The sequence below is a fragment of the Oncorhynchus keta genome, chromosome 36 (assembly GCF_023373465.1).
Source record: "Oncorhynchus keta strain PuntledgeMale-10-30-2019 chromosome 36, Oket_V2, whole genome shotgun sequence".
Taxonomy (NCBI): domain Eukaryota; kingdom Metazoa; phylum Chordata; class Actinopteri; order Salmoniformes; family Salmonidae; genus Oncorhynchus; species Oncorhynchus keta.
In genome coordinates, this window is record NC_068456.1 from 13,470,630 (window position 1) to 13,491,938 (window position 21,309).

Genomic DNA, 21,309 nt, shown 5'->3' on the forward strand with positions numbered 1-21,309 from the left:
TTTTTAGAGTTTATTTCCATAACACTATATTTCCACATATTTTAGAGTTTATTTCCATAACACTATATTTATTTCCACATATTTTAGAGTTTATTTCCATAACACTATATTTTAGAGTTTATTTCCATATCACACATTTTATTTTAGAGTTTATTTCCATAACACTATATCCACATATTTTAGAGTTTATTTCCATAACGCTATATCCACATATTTTAGAGTTTATTTCCATACCGCTATATCCACATATTTTAGAGTTTATTTCCATAACACTATATCCACACATTTGAGAGTTTATTTCCATAACGCTATATCCATACATTTGAGAGTTTATTTCCATAACGCTATATCCACACATTTTAGAGTTTATTTCCATAACGCTATATCCACACATTTTAGAGTTTATTTCCATAACGCTATATCCACACATTTTAGAGTTTATTTCCATAACACTATATCCACACATTTGAGAGTTTATTTCCATAACGCTATATCCATACATTTGAGAGTTTATTTCCATACCGCTATATCTACACATTTTAGAGTTTATTTCCATAACGCTATATCCACACATTTTAGAGTTTATTTCCATAACGCTATATCCACACATTTTAGAGTTTATTTCCATAACGCTATATCCACACATTTTAGAGTTTATTTCCATACCGCTATATCCACACATTTTAGAGTTTATTTCCATACCGCTATATCCACACATTTGAGAGTTTATTTCCATACCGCTATATCCACACATTTTTCACATTTGTGTTTTTGCATCAGAAATGATTGCTTATGGTTACCTTCATGTGTGTGTAAACTATTACTATTCTTAGATTTGTATATAATAGATATGAGATGTGTATGAAAATGTGTTTATTTGCAAAACGCTATATATCCATTGTTTAGCTGGAATGGAATGTTCATGTCCTGTATATTTGACTGTGATATGTGGATGTCTCTCCTAGCTATTTTAAGGTGAATGCACTTACTCTAAGTCACTCTAGATAAGAGCATTTGCTAAATGACAAAAATGTCAAATGTAAATGTTTTACATACAGAACTCATATTACTGTATTGAATAACTTATTTAGAAAATTAAATACTATTGATGCCACAAAAGTGTAATTTCTACATTTCTTTATTAAAAATGTAGTTATTTGTTACATATTTGTTAGCAATTTGCAAAAAAAACATGAATATGTGTTTGAAATGAAAAAGTTATAGATTTTAAACAAATACATGTCTGTCATTGAACAACCACATGCCACGATTAGATAGTGAGTAAACCCACCAATCTGTTTCATAATTTCATTCAACATTAAAAGCTAATTTACCAACTCAGCTCCCATTGAGTAGCCTATTAGGTACTAAAAGGAAAGACAGATGGAGAGCTGTTTTTCAGTTGCTACTAGCTCTATTAATCCTTTTGAAATAGCCAGTCAGTCTCTGTTGGGCTCAAGACCCCTTAACAAATTGGTGTTAAAAGGAGTTGAATCAGCAGGGCTCTGAGTGCAACATTAAAGCTCCCTTCATCACAAGCCCTTTGCTGGCCCAGCATCAACATAACATATTGATCCCTTTCAGTCTGAATTTTGGAGCTGGCAACAAGTGGGGGAGCTGCCTGACACTCTTACAGCTCTGTAATGATTATCCCCAGTGCCCACCCACCTGTGCTCTCAGATAACTATCACTAATTAAAATGTACTTTGGTAAAATATCAGAGATATTGGCTTTGAATGCTTTTCTTGAGCTGTAAACTGTAGATATTACAGAGGGGATCTCACTATGCAAGATCCACAGAGAAGAGACAGGTCCTATTCTAGGAACATTTACATCCATGTACATTGGTCAATACAGAGTATAGATAGAACATCACATGGATAAACAGTGTCAGGCATTAGTTTTGTGTTTTTCATTGAGGGTAAGCACATTAGATGCTATGAAACAGTAGCCATGATTAACCCTATATGCAAACCTTTCCTTTGATAATATACACTGGTCATTATCGGAAATCATACATACATTGAATTGATTGGAGTACTGATTATAAGAGCTATTTCACACATAAACACTATTTTTACAGATGGTCATGAGGACTGAACTGGGGTTGTTGTGATTCGTGTGTGTTTTCATGGGTTGGCTCATTCAGCTTGTGCTTAGAACATAGGCTATCACCTTGTTAGCGCTCTGTCAGATTGGGTTGGTCAGTCTTAATGTAGCTCTGTCCAGCTGTGCTCTCCATAGACCAGGTGAATGGAGGCCCAGCTTTGGAAGACTCAATATCTGCTTCTTTTCATGGAGAGAATGTTGTAGTCACGATAGTAGGGGAGGTTGTGGTGGCACGTGGTGCTGAGAGTCTATGGTCACATTGACCCGGGCAGTGGTCCGGTCAGGCCAGTCTAGCTGGTTTCAGAAAGCATGGCCAGCACTGTGTCGGCCTGTGTGGCTACGTTGATGCTGGAGTGACCAGAGAGCTTGTTGAGCGTCTCCTTCAGGTTAAGAGATTCCATTTCTTCCTTCATCGAGCCTAAGAGGGAGGAGTATAGAGACAACGATAAAGAGAGAGAGTAAGAGACAGAAAGAAGGAGCGAGAGAACATGCGTGTGGGTGTGGATGCACGTGCATGCGTGGGGTACCTACTGGAGTTGGCCAGGCTACAGATAAGCCCTAGGGCACTGAACTTGAACTCCACCGTCGCCACTGGGTCATCCAGCATCTTCTGCAGTGTGGGCAAGAGCTCTGCCTCTCGGAATGATTCCTGCATGGAGGCTGGAAAACAGAAGGACATGTCACAAGCACACATGCAAGGAGTGTTAGTCTCTCATTTACAGGAAGTACATTATGGTATTGAACGTTGGTATGCAGGGGAATTAGTATAACCTAAAAAAGAGTTTAGAGTAATTCACCATTGTAAAATATAAGCATTATATATTATTACATGCTGACATAATACAGTATATACAGATATTATTACAAATCTATTTATTTTGGTTTCTGTCAGTAAACCTGTATCTAGCTACGTTCTGTCAGTCCAAAGGATAGCTTTAGATGTATTGATCTTTCCCTCTTTGCTCTCAAAGGATAGTAGAATCCCTCACCGATGTCAATGGCAGATGCAATCGCCAGGGCCACCAGGGCTTCATTCTGCATGATCAAGTGTTCACTGGTTGCCATGGAGATGAGGTGTCGCACCCCATCTGCTTTGGTTACAGCATTGATGACTTCCTGTAAGAGTCGGAATGGAGAGAATCAGTCTCTAGAAGAGATGAGGATTACACACATACAGTATGTAATCCTCGTACTGTGTGTGTATGTAATCCACGTACTGTGTGTGTATGTATGTATGTATGTATGTATGTATGTATGTATGTATGTATGTATGTATGTATGTATGTATGTATGTATGTATGTATGTATGTATGTATGTATGTATGTATGTATGTATGTATGTATGTATGTGTGTGTGTGTGTGTGTGTGTGTGTGTGTGTGTGTGTGTGTGTGTGTGTGTGTGTGTGTGTGCATGCCCACGATTGACTCACCGGGGCACGGCTATGTCTAATAAGGGCGGCCAGGAGGCGATTGGCCTCTCCCCTGACCCCTGCATGGTCCCGTGCCTCACACCACTCCATTATCCTCGCCAACAAAACCTCATCTTTACCCAGCACTGCAGCTGCCTCCTCTGAGAGAGGACAAGAGGAGGGAGTGGAGTAGGAGAGAGTCAGAGATAGAGAGTGGGGGGTGAGAAATTGAGTGAGGGAGGAGATTAGAGATGAGAGAAAAATGGTTAGAAAGAGATAGAGAGAGACAGAGAGAAAGATAGAGACAGAGACAAAGAAAGTGAGGGAATGATAGAGAGAGAGAGAGAGAGACAGAAAGGGAGAGAAAGATAGAGACAGAGAGAAGGGGAGAGAAAGATAGAGAGAGAGAGAGAGAAATGGGGGGGAAATAAACAATGAAAGGATTAGAAGTGAGAAAGCAGACTCAGAGTGGTGATTCCCTTTATAGGAGTATATTACCTCAGTAGACTACAGTAATCAAGGGGACACACTGTACCCTGCAATTTACTGTGACAGGTCATAGTAGTGCCTGTGGTGGATTTTATATCCCACATACAGTGTAAATAGGCTGTGATTCCAACTGTGCCTTTGGACATAGAATCATTTTACAGCATCTACTGGGGCTGAAATAAATATCCTACAGTTATTAGGAACAACAGCCCTGTTTCTTAGTTTATCATAAATAAAAATGACTACAACACACATTTAGTTAACTCTGCACTAGATAAATGCATTTGACCTATGTGATTTTAGTTTAGTCACATACAGTATAACCCAGACCTCTACGTTAAGCACACATCCCATTCTTCTTCACCATACACCTTTCCCACGAACCTTGTCCATCCACCATCATGCGCAGGGTGCCCAGCAGTTTGAACTGCACTGGGGGCATGTCAGAGCGCAGCAAGGTCCTTATTCTCTCTGTCACCCCATCCTCCAGCATCCTCACCTTATTACTGGCTGAAACACCAGGGAGAAGAGGGGTCACAGTGGTCTCAGAGCTGAGAGTCCTCAGTGTAAGAACAGCTTACAAGATAAACACATTAGTCATTCATTTCCCGCTGCCAGTTGGTCATTCAGTGGTGGGTTCAGTGGGGTCAGTTTGTGTGTGTGTGTGTGTTTGTCTGTGTGTGTCTGTGTGTGCGTGCGCATGTGTTTGTGGTTATCCATCCTACTATGTACCTGGGATCGCCAGGTTTCTGAGCGCACTCAGTCCGGCATGCTGGACGGACACGTCGCCTTCGTCCACATGCTGCTCCAGTAGGGTCAGGATATGAGGAACCACCCCTAACTCCAACATCTTCACACAGTTACTGTCTGAGAAGGGTGAAAGAGAGAGAGAGAGAGAGAGGATACAATAATTGACGAGAAGAGGCAGAGAGAAGATACAGAGAGAGAAAGGTGAAGAGAGGTTATAAGGTAATTGAATATGAATATAGACATGGGCTAAGAACATCAGAGACTGAGGAGAATCACTTCTCAAAACTAAAGCAGTCAATGCAGATAAGTCAATCTGAAGGCATTTTGCCATCTCACCGTTCCTGGCAAAGTTGGCGATGGCCAGGGCTCCAGACAGTTGCAGCTGAGTGTTGGAGGACTGTAGCCAAGAGAGTACATCCCGGTACACCACACCCGTGCCCTCGCCAAAACACTTCTGCATGGACTCATCTAATGTACCAAATACAGCACACAGGGACAGGCAGCACATCAAACTAGTCAGTCACCAATCATCCATATTTAATTTAGCAAAGAAATCGAAACAGATAAAAGAAATAAACAAGAAAACCACGTATCATCATCATCAACACATCGCATGAGCTAATTTTTATGGATAAAATGTGATTCTTAGTCTGAGAGTATCTTTGCTCGATTACATTCGGAATCAAACATCAATCAATTTGAGTGATGTGAGCTGACAGACAGTGAAGGGGTGTGGGTGAGTGAGGCATGGACTATGGGGTTAGGTTCAAGGGGAGAACCATAGAGGGATTCTGGTGCCTCCAGGTCAGGTTGCGTTCCTTACCTCCCAGCAGGAGGGAAACGATGAGGTTAGAGGCAATCTTGATGCTGCAGAGGTCATGGGGGTCAGAGCCACCCTGTAGCCCCCGAATCATCTCGGACAGAGCCTCAGGAACCCCCGACTCCACAAACTGCAGCTTCAGAACATCTGACAACAGCAGCACAGGAGGAGTGTGTTAGTCTGAGCACACATTCATTCAACCCTCTATGTGAAAAGCTTAAACCTCACTTGCAGCCTATTTAATCTCATCCGTGTCTGTATAAATTATCATCATTTGAATGACCACATTTCAGGCCCTTGCCCAGATGTACCACTCTCTCCCAGTGATCCCAGAATCTCCAGTATGATGTGTCTTCTCTCTGCGTCAGTAGCCAGTTTTAGCTGGGCCATCAGCACCTCCGCCACACCCACCTCTACCAGAGCCTCCCGCGTCGTGTCTGCAGGGGTCAGAGGCCACATATTTGAATTGACACCTTTATCAAACCAGGCCTGTCAGTTAAGAAACAATTCTCATTCACAGATAAGAATGTGAGAAACACAATAACTGGTTCAACTCAGTATACGCAGTCTCCAAGTAAACAAATGAGACAAGCACACCATTTTGGTTCAGAAATGTAACCAAAAACAAACAGGCTTTCCTCCCCACTGGCTACAGAGGTCAATTCAAAGTCTATTCCGTGTTGGTTCAACATAATGTCATTGAAATATTGTGGAAACAACATTGATTCAAGCAGTGTGTGCCCAATGGGTCCTCTCTGTGACCCTGTCTAGAGTATACTAAAGTTCCTCTCGTGTTCCTCACCCATGTCGGCCAGGTTACAGAGGGCCAGCAGACACACGTTGACCAGTGGGTCGTTCTCTAGGTTCTCCCTCATGATGGCCACCAGCCTGGGGATCACCCCACACTGCACCAGCTGATCCTGCTGGGCCGCTGAGAGAGGGAGGAGGAGAGGGATAAAAGGAGAAGGGAGAGGAGGAGGTAGAGAGTAATGGAGTGAGACTGAGATAAATAGACTTGGAGAGGTGGAGGCACACCCAGCTAATCCATCAGGACAAGCATTGCGTAGTAAGATTACATATTAATTTAGTAGGCAGGTTCTGGTTCCGATTCATCCTATCACTGCAGGTAAAGCCCGATTCCCCCTGGGAAGGGCCTGCGAGAGTCAGTCCCACTCACTGTTGTCGAAGCAGATGCGTCCGATGGCTCTGCCAGTGTGGAGCAGCAGCTCCTCGTCTGCACTGTTCAGCAGGGGCACCAGAACCGTCACCAGCCCCGCATCAATGCACGGGTCCCTCACCGCCGCTGGAACACAGGGACAGCATTTCCTCAATCTCTGTTTGTACCCACAGTAAGCCTATGGAATTGGTGTGTTTGCAAACGGAGGACTGGATCTTGGTAGATGCAAATAGAAAGAAGTCCTGCTGCTGTCAATGAGTAGCAACCAAAACCACCCCCTCATTTTTGATTCAGGGAGCGGTTCTTACAGAATGCACAAAAGTCAGTGACAGAAGTTCTGCTTTATGCATAGAAAATGCATAGATTAAAGAACAAAGGATAGTGAAGGAAGCAGAGGGCACATCAGTAACATATATTATGCATAGATATCATCTACATAAAGCTAATTAAAATAGCACATTAGCATAACTTATTTTGAAAGGGCACTTTGAACCTCAAGTGCCCACTGGGCACACACTGGTTGAATCAACGTTGTTTCCATGTCACGTCATTTCAATGAAATGACATTGAACCCACGTGGAATAGTAGTTGAATTGACGTCTGTGCCCAGTGGGTACTTAGTAGAGGTCATGAATATTAGTTGATAGGTAATGAGTAGGAGCAGGTGAAGTAGCACAGAGACCACTTTTCTGTCTAAACTGTCCATCAATGGTAATAGTTTGATTGCAGCCAGACAATAAAATCAACTTATTTTATTTTAATCAGTGAGTCTTTCAAACACAGTGTGAGTCAGAGTAGTAGTGATTAAGAGCTTGGTTCTCTCTATTAAACTCAGATTGGTATTCATGCCCCCTGTTCCTCTGTCTTGTGGGCTGGCATCTCATCTCACCTTCCCTGGCCATTTCTGCAACCACCAACGCCACTTGGTTGGTGAGAGGACTCTTCACCCTGAGGGACTGGGCTAAGATGGGAAGGATCCCACTGGAGGCGATCTCCTCAGCAGCACCCTTCTCTGGGGACAGATCATACACATACTTATATGTCAACTACTCCTTGGCATGGAGATACAATGGAATGGAATATAACTGAAGACGGAAAATGACAAATGGTTTTATAGTTACATAAATCATCTTTATTGACTTATAGACAAACCAGCTAATTGTTAACCAGAAACTAATCCAGACACAATTTTTGCAAATGAAAGTGTCCCAGCATTAACTGTCATTCCATTTCCTGTGCCAAGTCTCTTCTCTGCATCTGTTCTGTGGGTGGCACTGTGTACTCTTTTCGAAGGATGGGTCCCGGTCTCTCTGTGGCTATGGGATCCGAGGGTTCGGGGGTGGTCTGCCGGGCATTGGGATGACAACCCAACCCGGGATGAGGAGGGCTTTTAGCGGGTGGAATAGTGAGGACCAATTGGAGGTTTACTTAGTAACAATGCAAATATCATGGTACAGCTATATAGACACTCAAATAATTTTACTTGTTAATAGTACGATTACAAACATATATTTTGAAACATATATTTTGATAAATAGAATTGAAACATGTGTCTCATTATGGTAAGTGGTGAAATAAGTATAGCCAGTTATAATTTAATTGAAACGTGTCTCAAACACATGTTCGAGAAGAGAAGGAATATAATATCTATTATTTACAGTTATCTCATTCAACAATTTTAGATTAAGTTTTGTGGAAAAAGGACTGGGGGGGGAGAAATATATTTCTCCCATGGGCAAAGAAATTCAAAAGGATGATGATATTAATTGACAGGAATTTTGATCCAAATGTGCAAATTGTCCAAACAGATCATCAACGTAGATGGATTATTTTAAATATGTTATTGGACAGTTAACAGATAAGGCTTATTAACCTATAGGTCCAAATAATGATTATACAAGCTTCTTTGAAAATATATATAAGAATGTATTAACTCTACAAGCAACACTAGACTCTATTATTATGGTGGGGGATTTTAATACGGGTTTAAACACATCTATGGACCGTAAAAGAAATCACACTACAAACTAACTATCACCCTCAGGCACAGGAAATCATGAATGTCATGAATATATTGGAATTAGTGGATATATGGAGGCTTAAATACCCTGACCTAGTGAGATATACATGGCGGAGGCTTAATCAAGCTAGTCGTCTTGATTACTTTCTTATGTCATTCTCTCTGGCACTAAACGTTTTAAAAGTGTTGATAGGGGACAGAATGCGGTCGGATCATCACATAATTGGCATATATATATTACTCTTACAGAATTTCCACATGGGCGAGGATATTGGAAATGTACTCAAATCCTACTGGATGATAACTTGTTTATAACTAGGGCAGAATAATTTATAACTGACTTTTCTGACATAACATAGGTACAGCAGATCCCCTTATTGTATGGGAAACATTTAAATGTGCCTTTAGAGGCCATGCAATTCACTACTCATCTATAAAACAAAAGCAATTTATATCAAAAGAGTCCATATTAACAAAGGAAATTGAAGGACTAACAGTACAGTTAGATAGCAATAAAAACTGTACCATAGAGGCACAGAATAAGTTAGAGGAAAAACAAAAATAAATGGATCCAGTGTAATATATTATAAAAATAAATCAAACTGGATGGAATATGGGGGAAAATGCACCAAATAATTTTTCAATCTTCAATATAGAAATGCTACCCCCAAAAATGTATTGAAACTTGTTTAGAAATGATGGAGTCACGCATGATTCACTGAATTATATTTTGAAAGAGGAAGTAAAGTAGTTTAAGAATATGTTTTCGTTTCAGTCTACTCCATCTCCACTAACCGAAGCTAATTGCATGGATTTTTTCCCTGTTAATAATGTAAAATGAACATCTGTACAGAAAGACTCAAGTGAAGGCCAAATTACAGAGGAGGAACTTTATGACGCAATTAAAGCCTTTAAGGCTGGGAAAACTCCAGGGCTGGATGGATACCAGTGGAAGTATACCAAACTTTTTTATATACTCAGAGGACCATTATTAGCATGTTTTAACCACTCCTATATAAATGGTAGATCATTGGACATGCAACAAGAAGGTCTGATTTCATTATTACTGAAATATGATCCAATTGGTATATATAAAGATCCAGTCCATTAAAAAAATTGGTGGCCTCTTACACTTCAGTGTTGTGATGCAAAAATTCTAGCTAAATGCTTGGCACATAGAATTAAAAAGGTATTGTCAGATATTATTCCTCCTAAACAGACAGGTTTTTTTACATGGACAATACATTGGAGATAATATAAGAGAAGTACTGGAAACAATAGAATACTATAAAAAATCTTGGACACCAGGCCTAGTTTTCATAGCTGATTTTGAAAAGTCTTTTGATAAAGTACGACTGGAGTTTATATATAATTTTGAGAATCTCCTATAAAATGGATCAAAGTTACTGTATGTATAGTAACCCTAGGTGTAAAATAGTAAATAATGGCTTCATCTCAGAAAGTTTTAAACTGTCAAGAGGAGTAAAACAAGGTTGTCCACTGTCGGCATATCTATTTATTATTGCCATCGAAATGTTAGCTGTTAAAATGAGAAAAAAAATATTAAGGGATTAGAAATCCGTGGCTTAAAAACAAAGGTGTCGTTGTACGGTGATGATTCATGTTTTATTTTAAAACCACAATTGCAATCCCTCCACAGCCTCATAGAGGATCTACAGTTGAAGTCAGAAGTTTACATACACCTTAGCCAAATACATTTAAACTCAGTTTTTCACAATTCCTGACATTCAATCCTCGTAAAAATTCCCTGTTTTAGGTCAGTTAGGATCACCACTTCATTTTAAGAATGTGAAATTTCAGAATAATAGCAGAGAGAATGATTTATTTCAGCTTTTATTTATTTGATCACATTCCCAGTTGGTCAGAAGTTTACATACACGCAATTAGTATTTGGTAGCAGTTCCTTTAAATTGTTTCCTTCTGATAGAGCTGGTGTAACTGAGTCAGGTTTGAAGGCCTCCTTGCTCGCATACGCTTTGAGGTCAGGGCTTTGTGATGGCCACTCCAATACCTTGACTTTGTTGTCCTTAAGCCATTTTGCCGCAACTTTGGATGTATGCTTGGGGTCATTGTCCATTTGGAAGACCCATTTGTGACCAAGCTTTAACTTCCTGACTGATGTCTTGAGATTTTCTTCAATATATCCACACAATTTTCTTTCCTTGTGATGCCATCTATTTTGTGGAGTGCACCAGTCCCTCCTGCAGCAAAGCAACCCCACAACATGATGCTGCCACTCCCATGTTTCACGGTTGGGATGGTGTTCTTTGGCTTGCATGCCTCCCACCTTTTCCTCCAAACATAACGATGGTCATTATGGACAAACAGTTCTATTTTTGTTTCATCAGACCAGAGGACATTTCTTCAAAAAGTACAATCTTTGTCCCCATGTGCAGTTGAAAACCGTAGTCTGGCTTTTGTACGGCGGTTTTGGAGCAGTGGCTTCTTCCTTGCTGAGCGGCCTTTCAGGTTATATCGAAATAGGACTAGTTTTACTGTGGATATAGATACTTTTGTACCTGTTTCCTCTAGCATCGTCACATGGTCCTTTGCTGTTGTTCTGGGATTGATTTGCACTTTTCGCACCAAATTACGTTAATCTCTAGGAGACAGAATGCGTCTCCTTCCTGAGCGGAATGAAGGCTGCGTGGTCCCATGGTGTTTATACTTGCATACTATTGTTTGTACAGATGAACATGGTACCTTCAGGCGTTTGGAAATTGCTCCCAAGGATGAACCAGACTTGGGAGGTCAACAAATTGGCTGATTTTTTTCAATTTTCCCATTATGTCAAGCAAAGAGACACTATGTAAACTTCCGACTTCAACTGTAGATACTTTTGCTAAACTCTCTGGATTAAAACCAAATTATGATAAGTGTACAATATTATTTATTGGATCACAAAAAAATATACTTTTACATTACCATGTAGTTTACTAATAAAATGGTCTGACAGGGATGTGGACATACTCACTATACAAATCCCGAAAGAAAGAAATGATCTCCCTCCAATAAATGTTTATAGAAAGTTAGCAAAAATAGATAAGATCTTGCTACAATGTAAAGGAAAATACCTGTCACCCTGATTAACTCTTTAATCATATCACAGTTGACCTGTTTGCTTATGGTTTTGCCTACACCTAGTGACCTGCTTTTAAATTATATGAACAAAAAATATTCAATTTTATTTGGAATGGCAAGCCAGACAAAATTAAAAGGGCCTATTTATATGGCCAAATATGAATTCGGAGGGCAGAAATGATGAAATATTAAAGCATTAGACCTCTCACTAAAGGCATCAGTCACACAAAAGTTATACTTAAATCCAAACTGGTTCTCTAGTAAATTGGTAGGAATGCCTCACCCCATGTTCAAGAATGGCCTTTTTCCCTTTATTCAGATTACAACTGTTCACTTTCGGCTGTTCGAAAACAAAATAATCTCCAAAATATAGTTATTTTTTAAACAAGCCTTAGAGAGTTGGTTGCAATTTCAGTTTAATCCACCTGAAAATACAGAACAAATGATACAACAAATATTGTGTTTAAACTCAAATATACTAATTGCTAAAAAAAAACTCATATTTTTCGATAAAATGTTTTATTTTTTTATTATCATTTTTGGGAATGATATTATAAATAGGACTGATGGAGTTATGTCACACATGCAGCTAACACAGATATATGGAAATGTCTGCTCTACCCAAAATTACAACCAACTAATTGCAGCATTACCACAAAAATGGAAGAGGCAAGTAGAAGGGGGAAAAAGTAAGGAACTTGTCTCTCGGCCCTGCATTAAAGACCTTAAATGGTTAAAGAAAATTGTGATAAATAAAAACATATATCAATTTAATTTCAAATGGAAAAAATGGACAGCTATATAAATGCTATATAAATTGCTAAATAGTTGGGAAATAGTTCTCGGGGTGATGAGAGGTGTTGAGTTTGCGCCAGACATTTTCCTTGACGGCCAAAAAGCAACATTTTAGTCTCATCTGACCAGAGAACCTTCTTCCATATGTTTGGGAAGTCTCCCACATGCCTTTTACTGAACACCAAACGTGTCTGCTTATTTTTTGCTTTTAGCAATGGCTTTTTTCTGGCCACTCTTCCGTAAAGCCCAGCTCTGTGGAGTGTACGGCTTAAAGTGGTCCTATGGACAGATACTCCTATCTCCACTGTGGAGCTTTGCAGCTCCTTCAGGGTTAACCTTGGTGTCTTTGTTGTCTCTCTGATTAATGCCCTCCTTGCCTGGTCTGTGAGTTTTGGTGGTCGGCTCTCTCTTGGCAGGTTTGTTGTGGTGTCATATTCTTTAAATTTTTTAATAATGGATTTAATGGTGCTCCGTGGGATATTTTTATAACCCAACCCTGATCTGTACTTTTCCACAACTTTGTCCCTGACCTGTTTGGAGAGCTCCTTGGTCTTCATGGGGCCACTTGCTTAGTGGTGTTGCAGACTCTGGGGCCTTTCAGAACAGGTGTATATATACTGAGACCATGTGACAGATCATGTGACACTTAGATTGCACACAGGTGGACTTTATTTAACTACTTATGTGACTTAATTGGTTGCACCAGATCTTATTTAGAAGCTTCATAGCAATGGGGGTGAATACATATGCACACACCACTTTTCCGTTTTAATTTATTTTTATTTTTTGAAACAAGTCATTTTTCAAATTTAACTTCACCAATTTGGACTATTTTGTGTATGTCCATTACATGAAATCCAAATAAAATTCAATTTAAATTACAGGTTGTAATGCAACAAAATAAAAAAAAACACAAAGGGGATGAATACTTTTGCAAGGCACTGTACATGGATATATACATTTACCCCAAAAATATATGGGGGATTGGAAATGATGCAGACAATTACATTGATGGTAGCAGCAATCTTTCCACAAGATTAAAGCTGATCCACCCCTTCTCTTTGATGAGATTGATCAGGATCACTGAGTGCACCGCTTGTCTGGACTTCCTCTCTCTTCTCCTCTCTCCGATTAACAGTGACTCTAACCCATCTGTGATGTCAGGAGAAGACCGGAGAGAGAAACTAAAACAGAATCCTCCTCTGTTGAGCTTGGGAGGGACATTCCTTGTGATTATTAAAGCAGCAAGATGCAATAGACACAGAGGAAGACTTAATGTTAGCATTTCTCCTTTCAGAGAATGTCACAACAGCCGAGGAGGCAGCTCAGGTTGTCAGGCACTAGGCCGCGCTGCTATGGTAACGTCCCCTTGCCCGTTTTTGAGGAGAACCAAATGTGGCTGCTTGTGCACAGTGCAACCTCATATAAATTGTATATTTGCCGAACCAGAAAGAGGGAGAGCTGGAGAATAACCTGACCTGTCACTCTTCCTTCCTTTCATTCTTAAGACACCCCTCCCCCTCTCCACAGCACTATGATGTTTAATGAATACAGATGAGAAACAGCAGGGGTGTTCTGAACGCTGCTGTAACACTCAGTCTTTTTATAACTGAAGATTTGGGCCGAGACTACGTCAGGCATCCAAAATATGATCAGAAAAGCGAACGTTTGTGCCTCAGCCTAGCAAATCAAAAAAGGGGGGAATGATAGATCCCTAAACAACATGATAAATATGCTGAGATAATTGAAGCTGAGACGATATATCGTTTCTAAATGCACTGGCCTTGCTTGCCATGGCCAAAGCAATGTCATAAAAGCTAACTGCTGGGAACAGGACAGGAGTAAGATTGATGAATCCGAGGTCAGTGTCTACTTGTGTGTGTGTAGAGTGGTGTGTAGAGTAATGTGTATAGAGTGGTGTGTGTAGAGTGGTGTGTGTGTAGAGTGGTGTGTGTGTAGAGTGGTGTGTGTGTGTAGAGTGGTGTGTGTGTGTAGAGTGGTGTGTGTGTGTAGAGTGGTGTGTGTGTGTAGAGTGGTGTGTGTGTAGAGTGGTGTGTGTAGAGTGGTGTGTGTAGAGTGGTGTGTGTAGAGTGGTATGTGTGTGTAGAGTGGTGTGTGTAGAGTGGTGTGTGTGTAGAGTGGTGTGTGTGTAGAGAGTGGTGTGTGTGTAGAGTGGTGTGTGTAGAGTGGTGTGTAGAGTAATGTGTATAGAGTGGTGTGTGTAGAGTGGTGTGTGTGTAGAGTGGTGATGTGTGTGTAGAGTGCTGTGTGTGTGTAGAGTGGTGTGTGTGTAGAGTGGCGTGTGTGTGTAGAGTGGTGTGTGTGTGTAGAGTGGTGTGTGTGTGTAGAGTGGTGTGTGTGTAGAGTGGTGTGTGTAGAGTGGTATGTGTGTGTAGAGTGGTGTGTGTAGAGTGGTGTGTGTGTGTAGAGTGGTGTGTGTAGAGTGGTGTGTGTGTGTAGAGTGATGTGTGTCTGTGTGTGTGTGTGTAGAGTGGTGTGTGTGTAGAGTGGTGTGTGTGTAGAGTGGTGTGTGTAGAGTGGTGTGTGTGTAGAGTGGTGTGTGTAGAGTGGTGTGTGTGTAGAGTGGTGTGTGTGTGTGTAGAGTGGTGTGTGTAGAGTGGTGTGTAGAGTACTGTGTATAGAGTGGTGTGTGTGTGTAGAGTGGTGTGTGTGTGTAGAGTGGTGTGTGTAGAGTGGTGTGTGTGTAGAGTGGTGTGTGTGTGTAGAGTGGTGTGTGTGTAGAGTGGTGTGTGAGTAGAGTGGTGTGTGTAGAGTGGTGTGTGTGTGTGTAGAGTGGTGTGTGTGTAGAGGGGTGTGTGTAGAGTGGTGTGTGAGTAGAGTGGTGTGTGTAGAGTGGTGTGTGTAGAGTGGTGTGTGTGAAGAGTGGTGTGTGTGTGTAGAGTGGTGTGTGTGTAGAGTGGTGTGTGTAGAGTGGTGTGTGAGTAGAGTGGTGTGTGTGTAGAGTGGTGTGTGTAGAGTAGTGTGTGTAGAGTGGTGTGTGTGTGTAGAGTGGTGTGTGTGTGTGTAGAGTGGTGTGTGTAGAGTGGTATGTGAGTAGAGTGGTGTGTGTAGAGTGGTGTGTGTAGAGTGGTGTGTGTGTAGAGTGGTGTGTGTGTGTAGAGTGGTGTGTGTGTGTAGAGTGCTGTGTGTGTGTAGAGTGGTGTGTGTGTAGAGTGGCGTGTGTGTGTAGAGTGGTGTGTGTAGAGTGGTGTGTGTGTAGAGTGGTGTGTGTAGAGTGGTGTGTAGAGTAATGTGTATAGAGTGGTGTGTGTAGAGTGGTGTGTGTGTAGAGTGGTGATGTGTGTGTAGAGTGCTGTGTGTGTGTAGAGTGGTGTGTGTGTGTAGAGTGGCGTGTGTGTGTAGAGTGGTGTGTGTGTAGAGTGGTGTGTGTGTAGAGTGGTGTGTGTGTAGAGTGGTGTGTGTAGAGTGGTGTGTGTAGAGTGGTGTGTGTAGAGTGGTATGTGTGTGTAGAGTGGTGTGTGTAGAGTGGTGTGTGTGTAGAGTGATGTGTGTGTAGAGTGGTGTGTGTAGAGTGGTGTGTGTGTGTAGAGTGGTGTGTGTAGAGTGGTGTGTGTGTGTAGAGTGGTGTGTGTGTGTGTAGAGTGGTGTGTGTAGAGTGTTGTGTAGAGTACTGTGTATAGAGTGGTGTGAGTGTGTAGAGTGGTGTGTGTGTGTAGAGTGGTGTGTGTGTAGAGTGGTGTGTGTGTAGAGTGGTGTGTGTGTGTAGAGTGGTGTGTGTAGAGTGGTGTGTGTGTAGAGTGGTGTGTGTGTAGAGTGGTGTGTGTAGAGTGGTATGTGAGTAGAGTGGTGTGTGTAGAGTGGTGAGTGTGTAGAGTGGTATGTGTAGAGTGGTGTGTGGAGTGGTGTGTGTAGAGTGGTGTGTGTGTGTAGAGTGGTGTGTGTGTAGAGTGGTGTGTGTAGAGTGGTGTGTGAGTAGAGTGGTGTGTGTAGAGTGGTGTGTGTGTAGAGTGGTGTGTGTGTGTAGAGTGGTGTGTGTGTGTGTAGAGTGGTGTGTGAGTAGAGTGGTGTGTGTAGAGTGGTGTGTGTGTAGAGTGGTGTGTGTAGAGTGGTGTGTGTGTAGAGTGGTGTGTGTGTGTGTGTGTAGAGTGGTGTGTGTGTGTAGAGTGGTGTGTGTGTGTAGAGTGGTGTGTGTAGAGTGGTGTGTGTGTAGAGTGGTGTGTGTGTAGAGTGGTGTGTGTGTGTAGAGTGGTGTGTGTAGAGTGGTGTGTGTGTAGAGTGGTGTGTGTAGAGTGGTGTGTGTGTGTAGAGTGGTGTGTGTGTGTAGAGTGGTGTGTGTAGAGTGGTGTGTGTAGAGTGGTGTGTGTGTAGAGTGGTGTGTGAGTAGAGTGGTGTGTGTGTAGAGTGGTGTGTGTGTAGAGTGGTGTGTGTAGAGTGGTGTGTGTGTAGAGTGGTGTGTGTAGAGTGATGTGTGTGTGTGTGTGGAGTGGTGTGTGTAGAGTGGTGTGTGTGTAGAGTGGTGTGTGTGTGTAGAGTGATGTGTGTGTGTGTGTGTCGAGTGGTGTGTGTAGAGTGGTGTGTGTAGAGTACAAACTCACTCTTCTCCAGTAGCACAGCCAGCAGGGTGTCCAGATGAGGCTTCAACTCCTGCTCTACCAGCTCAGTGCTCACACTGATGGCACTCAATGCCTCTGTTAGAGATTCTGTAACACATACACACATGCACGTGTGCACGCACACACATTGTAAAGTGGGGCAAAAAAAGTATTTGGTCAGCCACCAATTGTGCAAGTTCTCCCACTTAAAAAGATGAGAGAGGCCTGTAATTTTCATCATAGGTACACTTCAACTATGACAGACAAAATGGAAAAAAAAATCCAGAAAATCACATTGTAGGATTTTTAATACATTTATTTGCAAATTATGGTGGAAAATAAGTATTTGGTCACCTACAAACAAGCAAGATTTCTGGCTCTCACAGACCTCTTCTTTAAGAGGCTCCTCTGTCCTCCACTCGTTACCTGTATTAATGGCACCTGTTTGAACTTGTTATCAGTATAAAAGACACCTGTCCACTACCTCAAACAGTCACACTCCAAACGCCACTATGGCCAAGACCAAAGAGCTGTCAAAGGACACCAGAAACAAAATTGTAGACCTGCACCAGGGAAGACTGAATCTGCAATAGGTAAGCAGCTTGGTTTGAAGAAATCAACTGTGGGAGCAATTATTAGGAAATGGAAGACATACAAGACCACTGATAATCTCCCTCGATCTGGGGCTCCATGCAAGATCTGACCCCGTGGGGTCAAAATTATCACAAGAACGGTGAGCAAAAATCCCAGAACCACACGGGGGGACCTAGTGAATGACCTGCAGAGAGCTGGGACCAAAGTAACAAAGCCTACCATCAGTAACACACTACGCCGCCAGGGACTCAAATCCTGCAGTGCCAGACGTGTCCCCCTGCTTAAGCCAGTACATGTCCAGGCCCGTCTGAAGTTTGCTAGAGAGCACTCAAAGAACACCATACCTACTGTGAAGCATGGGGGTGGAAACATCATGCTTTGGGGCTGTTTTTCTGTAAAGGGACCAGGACGACTGATCTGTGTAAAGGAAAGAATGAATGGGGCCATGTATCGTGAGATTTTGAGTGAAAACCTCCTTCCATCAGCAAGGGCATTGAAGATGAAACGTGGCTGGGTCTTTCAGCATGACAATGATCCCAAACACACCGCCCGGGCAATGAAGGAGTGGCTTCGTAAGAAGCATTTCAAGGTCCTGGAGTGGCCTAGCCAGTCTCCAGATCTCAACCCCATAGAAAATCTTTGGAGGGAGTTGAAAGTCTGTGTTGCCCAGCAACAGCCCCAAAACATCACTGCTCTAAAGGAGATCTGCATGGAGGAATGGACCAAAATACCAGCAACAGTGTGTGAAAACCTTGTGAAGACTTATAGAAAACGTTTGACCTCTGTCATTGCCAACAAAGGGTATATAACAAAGTATTGAGATAAACTTTTGTTATTGACCAAATACTTATGTTCCACCATAATTTGCAAATAAATTCATAAAAAATCCTACAATGTGATTTTCTGGATTTTTTTTCTCATTTTGTCTGTCAGAGATGAAGTGTACCTATGATGAAAATTACAGGCCTCTCTCATCTTTTTAAGTGGGAGAACTTGCACAATTGGTGGCTGACTAAATACTTTTTGCCCCACTGTATATTAGTCACATCCTCCTGCAGAACAACTACACTACTTACATGTACTACATAATATTTCTGTAGAAACAATACATGCCTGTGCTGTACATTTTGATGTTGTACACTGTAAACACACACACAAAAACATCTACACTGAAACCCCTCATGAACCTTCAGGCTATTCCAATCTCAAAGTGGCTTGCCAATGCGCATACACATCAGTACTGGTATAAAATAATTACACTCATTCATCATCCTGCCTTCTGTCAATAAATGCAAACCCAACACAAGCTACAATAAAGGTGCTTTTCTGTGAATTCTGGATATTTCAAGTGACTCCCCCAAACACACTGCAGTGATCGCAAATAAATGTTGCTGCAATGCACCTCTACAATACACATTGGCACATACTGTATCGGACCAGAGTCACATGAAGATATGAATACACAGGCTGAGAGATCAAGTCGCATCATGCCGTTTTACATCAGAGATTGCAAGGGATGGCTGGCACTGGTATCCCCCATGCCAGAGGCTCGGGAGAGAAGGGGGGATGGTGTGTGTGTACATCATTTCTCCAACATACCTCTGTCCCCTCCAGCTAGCAAATACCTGACCGCTTGGTGCGACAGTGTTTTGTCACGTCACACACTTTCCTGCTTGAGGATGTTGTTGTGACAGGGGACACAGTGTGCGTGCGTGTGGCACGTGTGCATGGGGGCGGTCTCGCCATTCAGGCTCTCCATTGGTCTCCCCATATAGTCTACTTGTAGACTAATCAAAGAGTTGTCTTACAATACTTTGTAGCCAAGACTGTTATTGATTACTATAGTCTTGGCCGTAAATCCCTTTCCAACTTAATTTAACCGATCTGAAAATAAAGCCATATGAACAAAAAATCATCCTTAAATTGAGAGCAGAGAGAAAGAGAGAAAGAGAGAGAAAGGCAGAGCCTCGTCAATGTGTGGGTGTGACCATCAGCTGTCCACTGTGCTGTTCTGTTAACACACTTTCTGAGCAGCGCCACAGAGAGAGTCACAGCACAGAGAGCATCACAGCACAGAGTCACAGCAAGGAGAGCGTCAAAGCACAGAGAGAGTCACAGCACAGAGAGAGTCACAGCACAGAGAGAGTCACAGCACAGAGAGTGTCACAGCACAGAGAGAGTCACAGCACAGAGAGAGTCACAGCACAGAGAGCGTCACAGCACTGAGAGCGTCACAGCACAGAGAGAGTCACAGCACAGAGAGAGTCACAGCACAGAGAGCGTCACAGCACTGAGAGCGTCACAGCACAGAGAGAGTCACAGCACAGAGAGAGCCACAGCACAGAGAAAGTCACAGCACAGAGAGAGTCACAGCACAGAGAGTGTCACAGCACAGAGAGCGTCACAGCACAGAGAGAGTCACAGCACAGAGAGCGTCACAGCACAGAGAGAGTCACAGCACAGAGAGAGTCACAGCACAGAGAGAGTCACAGCACAGAGACGAATCACTTTGGCTAATCCCTGGTAAGCAGTGTGGAAATAGAGTCTGCAGTAGGGTACTATCAGGGTTATATGCACAGTGTCAATTATCATACAGACCCCCATTTCCCTGTTTCCATTTGTCAGTCAGTCTGTGTGTGTATATGTGTGTGCGTGTCTAGACAGGGGAAATGCTGCCTACAGCAGAGTGTTAATCTGTCCCACCGAGCGCTATAGGAACCCCCCCCTGGTCCTTATTGCCACTGACATCCCACCAACAGCCCACCAACAGGGCACAGACATCAATTCAACGTCTATTCCACGATAGTTCAACATCATTTCATTGAAATGACGTGGAAACAATGTTGATTCAACCAGTGGGAGTGCGCTTCCATTTAGACATTTCCAGCCCTACAGGCTCTCTGTCCACTCTTCTCCCTGTCTCCAGGGTTTCTACTGCAACAGCCCCCTGCTACCTTTGTCTATCCCAACGGACTTACCTGAGCTGGTAATATCAGCCTATGTTTCTATGACCTTTAAACACAAGACATGAAAGGAAAACTCCTTGTCTCCTGGAGTCTAGCCTGAGCTACGTCCGTGTCGATCCCTACTGTACTGTACATCCCCACCCGGCTCCAAATATTGTCAAAGCCTCCATTGCTAAACGCACTCATTGGCATGCACACGCTGTAAGGGAGGATTTCAGAAAGGGTTTTTCTACTCACCCATGTCGGCCATGGTTGCAGGTCGGCAGGCGCTCACTCTGTCTCCCTAGGATTCTATCCCGGCTCCCTGGCTGTGTGTGTGTGTGTGTGTGTGTGTGTGTGTGTGTGTGTGTGTGTGTGTGTGTGTGTGTGTGTGTGTGTGTGTGTGTGTGTGTGTGTGTGTGTGTGTGTGTGTGTGTGTGTGTGTGTGTGTGTGTGTGTTGGCTTAGTAATGAGAGAAGAGCAGCCCTCCTTCAGGCCAGGCGTGCCTCTTCTCCCAGCTCTGCTTCAGTCAGCTAAGCAGCCTG

General features: G+C 42.5%; 1 protein-coding gene across 2 annotated transcripts; it reads right to left on the reverse strand.

Annotated features, from left to right (window-relative positions):
* Positions 1-1,122: 1,122 nt before the first annotated feature.
* On the reverse strand, positions 1,123-21,246 carry LOC118369676 (rap1 GTPase-GDP dissociation stimulator 1-like). 2 transcript variants are annotated; one of them, XM_052498516.1, is made up of 14 exons: positions 21,023-21,246; positions 17,229-17,333; positions 7,645-7,767; positions 6,756-6,881; positions 6,381-6,509; positions 5,890-6,015; positions 5,582-5,725; positions 5,095-5,226; positions 4,741-4,875; positions 4,393-4,518; positions 3,541-3,680; positions 3,099-3,225; positions 2,641-2,769; positions 1,123-2,527 (listed from the first exon to the last, which is right to left on the reverse strand). In XM_052498516.1, the coding sequence occupies exons 1-14, from the start codon at positions 21,033-21,035 to the stop codon at positions 2,400-2,402; spliced, it is 1,683 nt and encodes a 560-aa protein (XP_052354476.1). In that variant the 5' UTR covers positions 21,036-21,246; the 3' UTR covers positions 1,123-2,399. The 2 variants fall into 2 exon arrangements, with proteins under 2 accessions (XP_052354476.1, XP_035610162.1); XM_035754269.2 differs by lacking the exon at positions 17,229-17,333 and having other exon boundaries at positions 21,023-21,245.
* Positions 21,247-21,309: the final 63 nt, after the last annotated feature.

What these genes read in the sequence shown, in the direction of transcription:
- LOC118369676 (XM_052498516.1), bottom strand. An exon ending in ACGCATCTGCTTCGACAACA is followed by an intron (nt 6,510 to 6,755) that starts GTGAGTGGGACT and finishes TCCCTCTCTCAG; the next exon opens with CGGCCCAGCAGGATCAGCTG. An exon ending in TTAGACATAGCCGTGCCCCG is followed by an intron (nt 3,226 to 3,540) that starts GTGAGTCAATCG and finishes CGACTCTTACAG; the next exon opens with GAAGTCATCAATGCTGTAAC.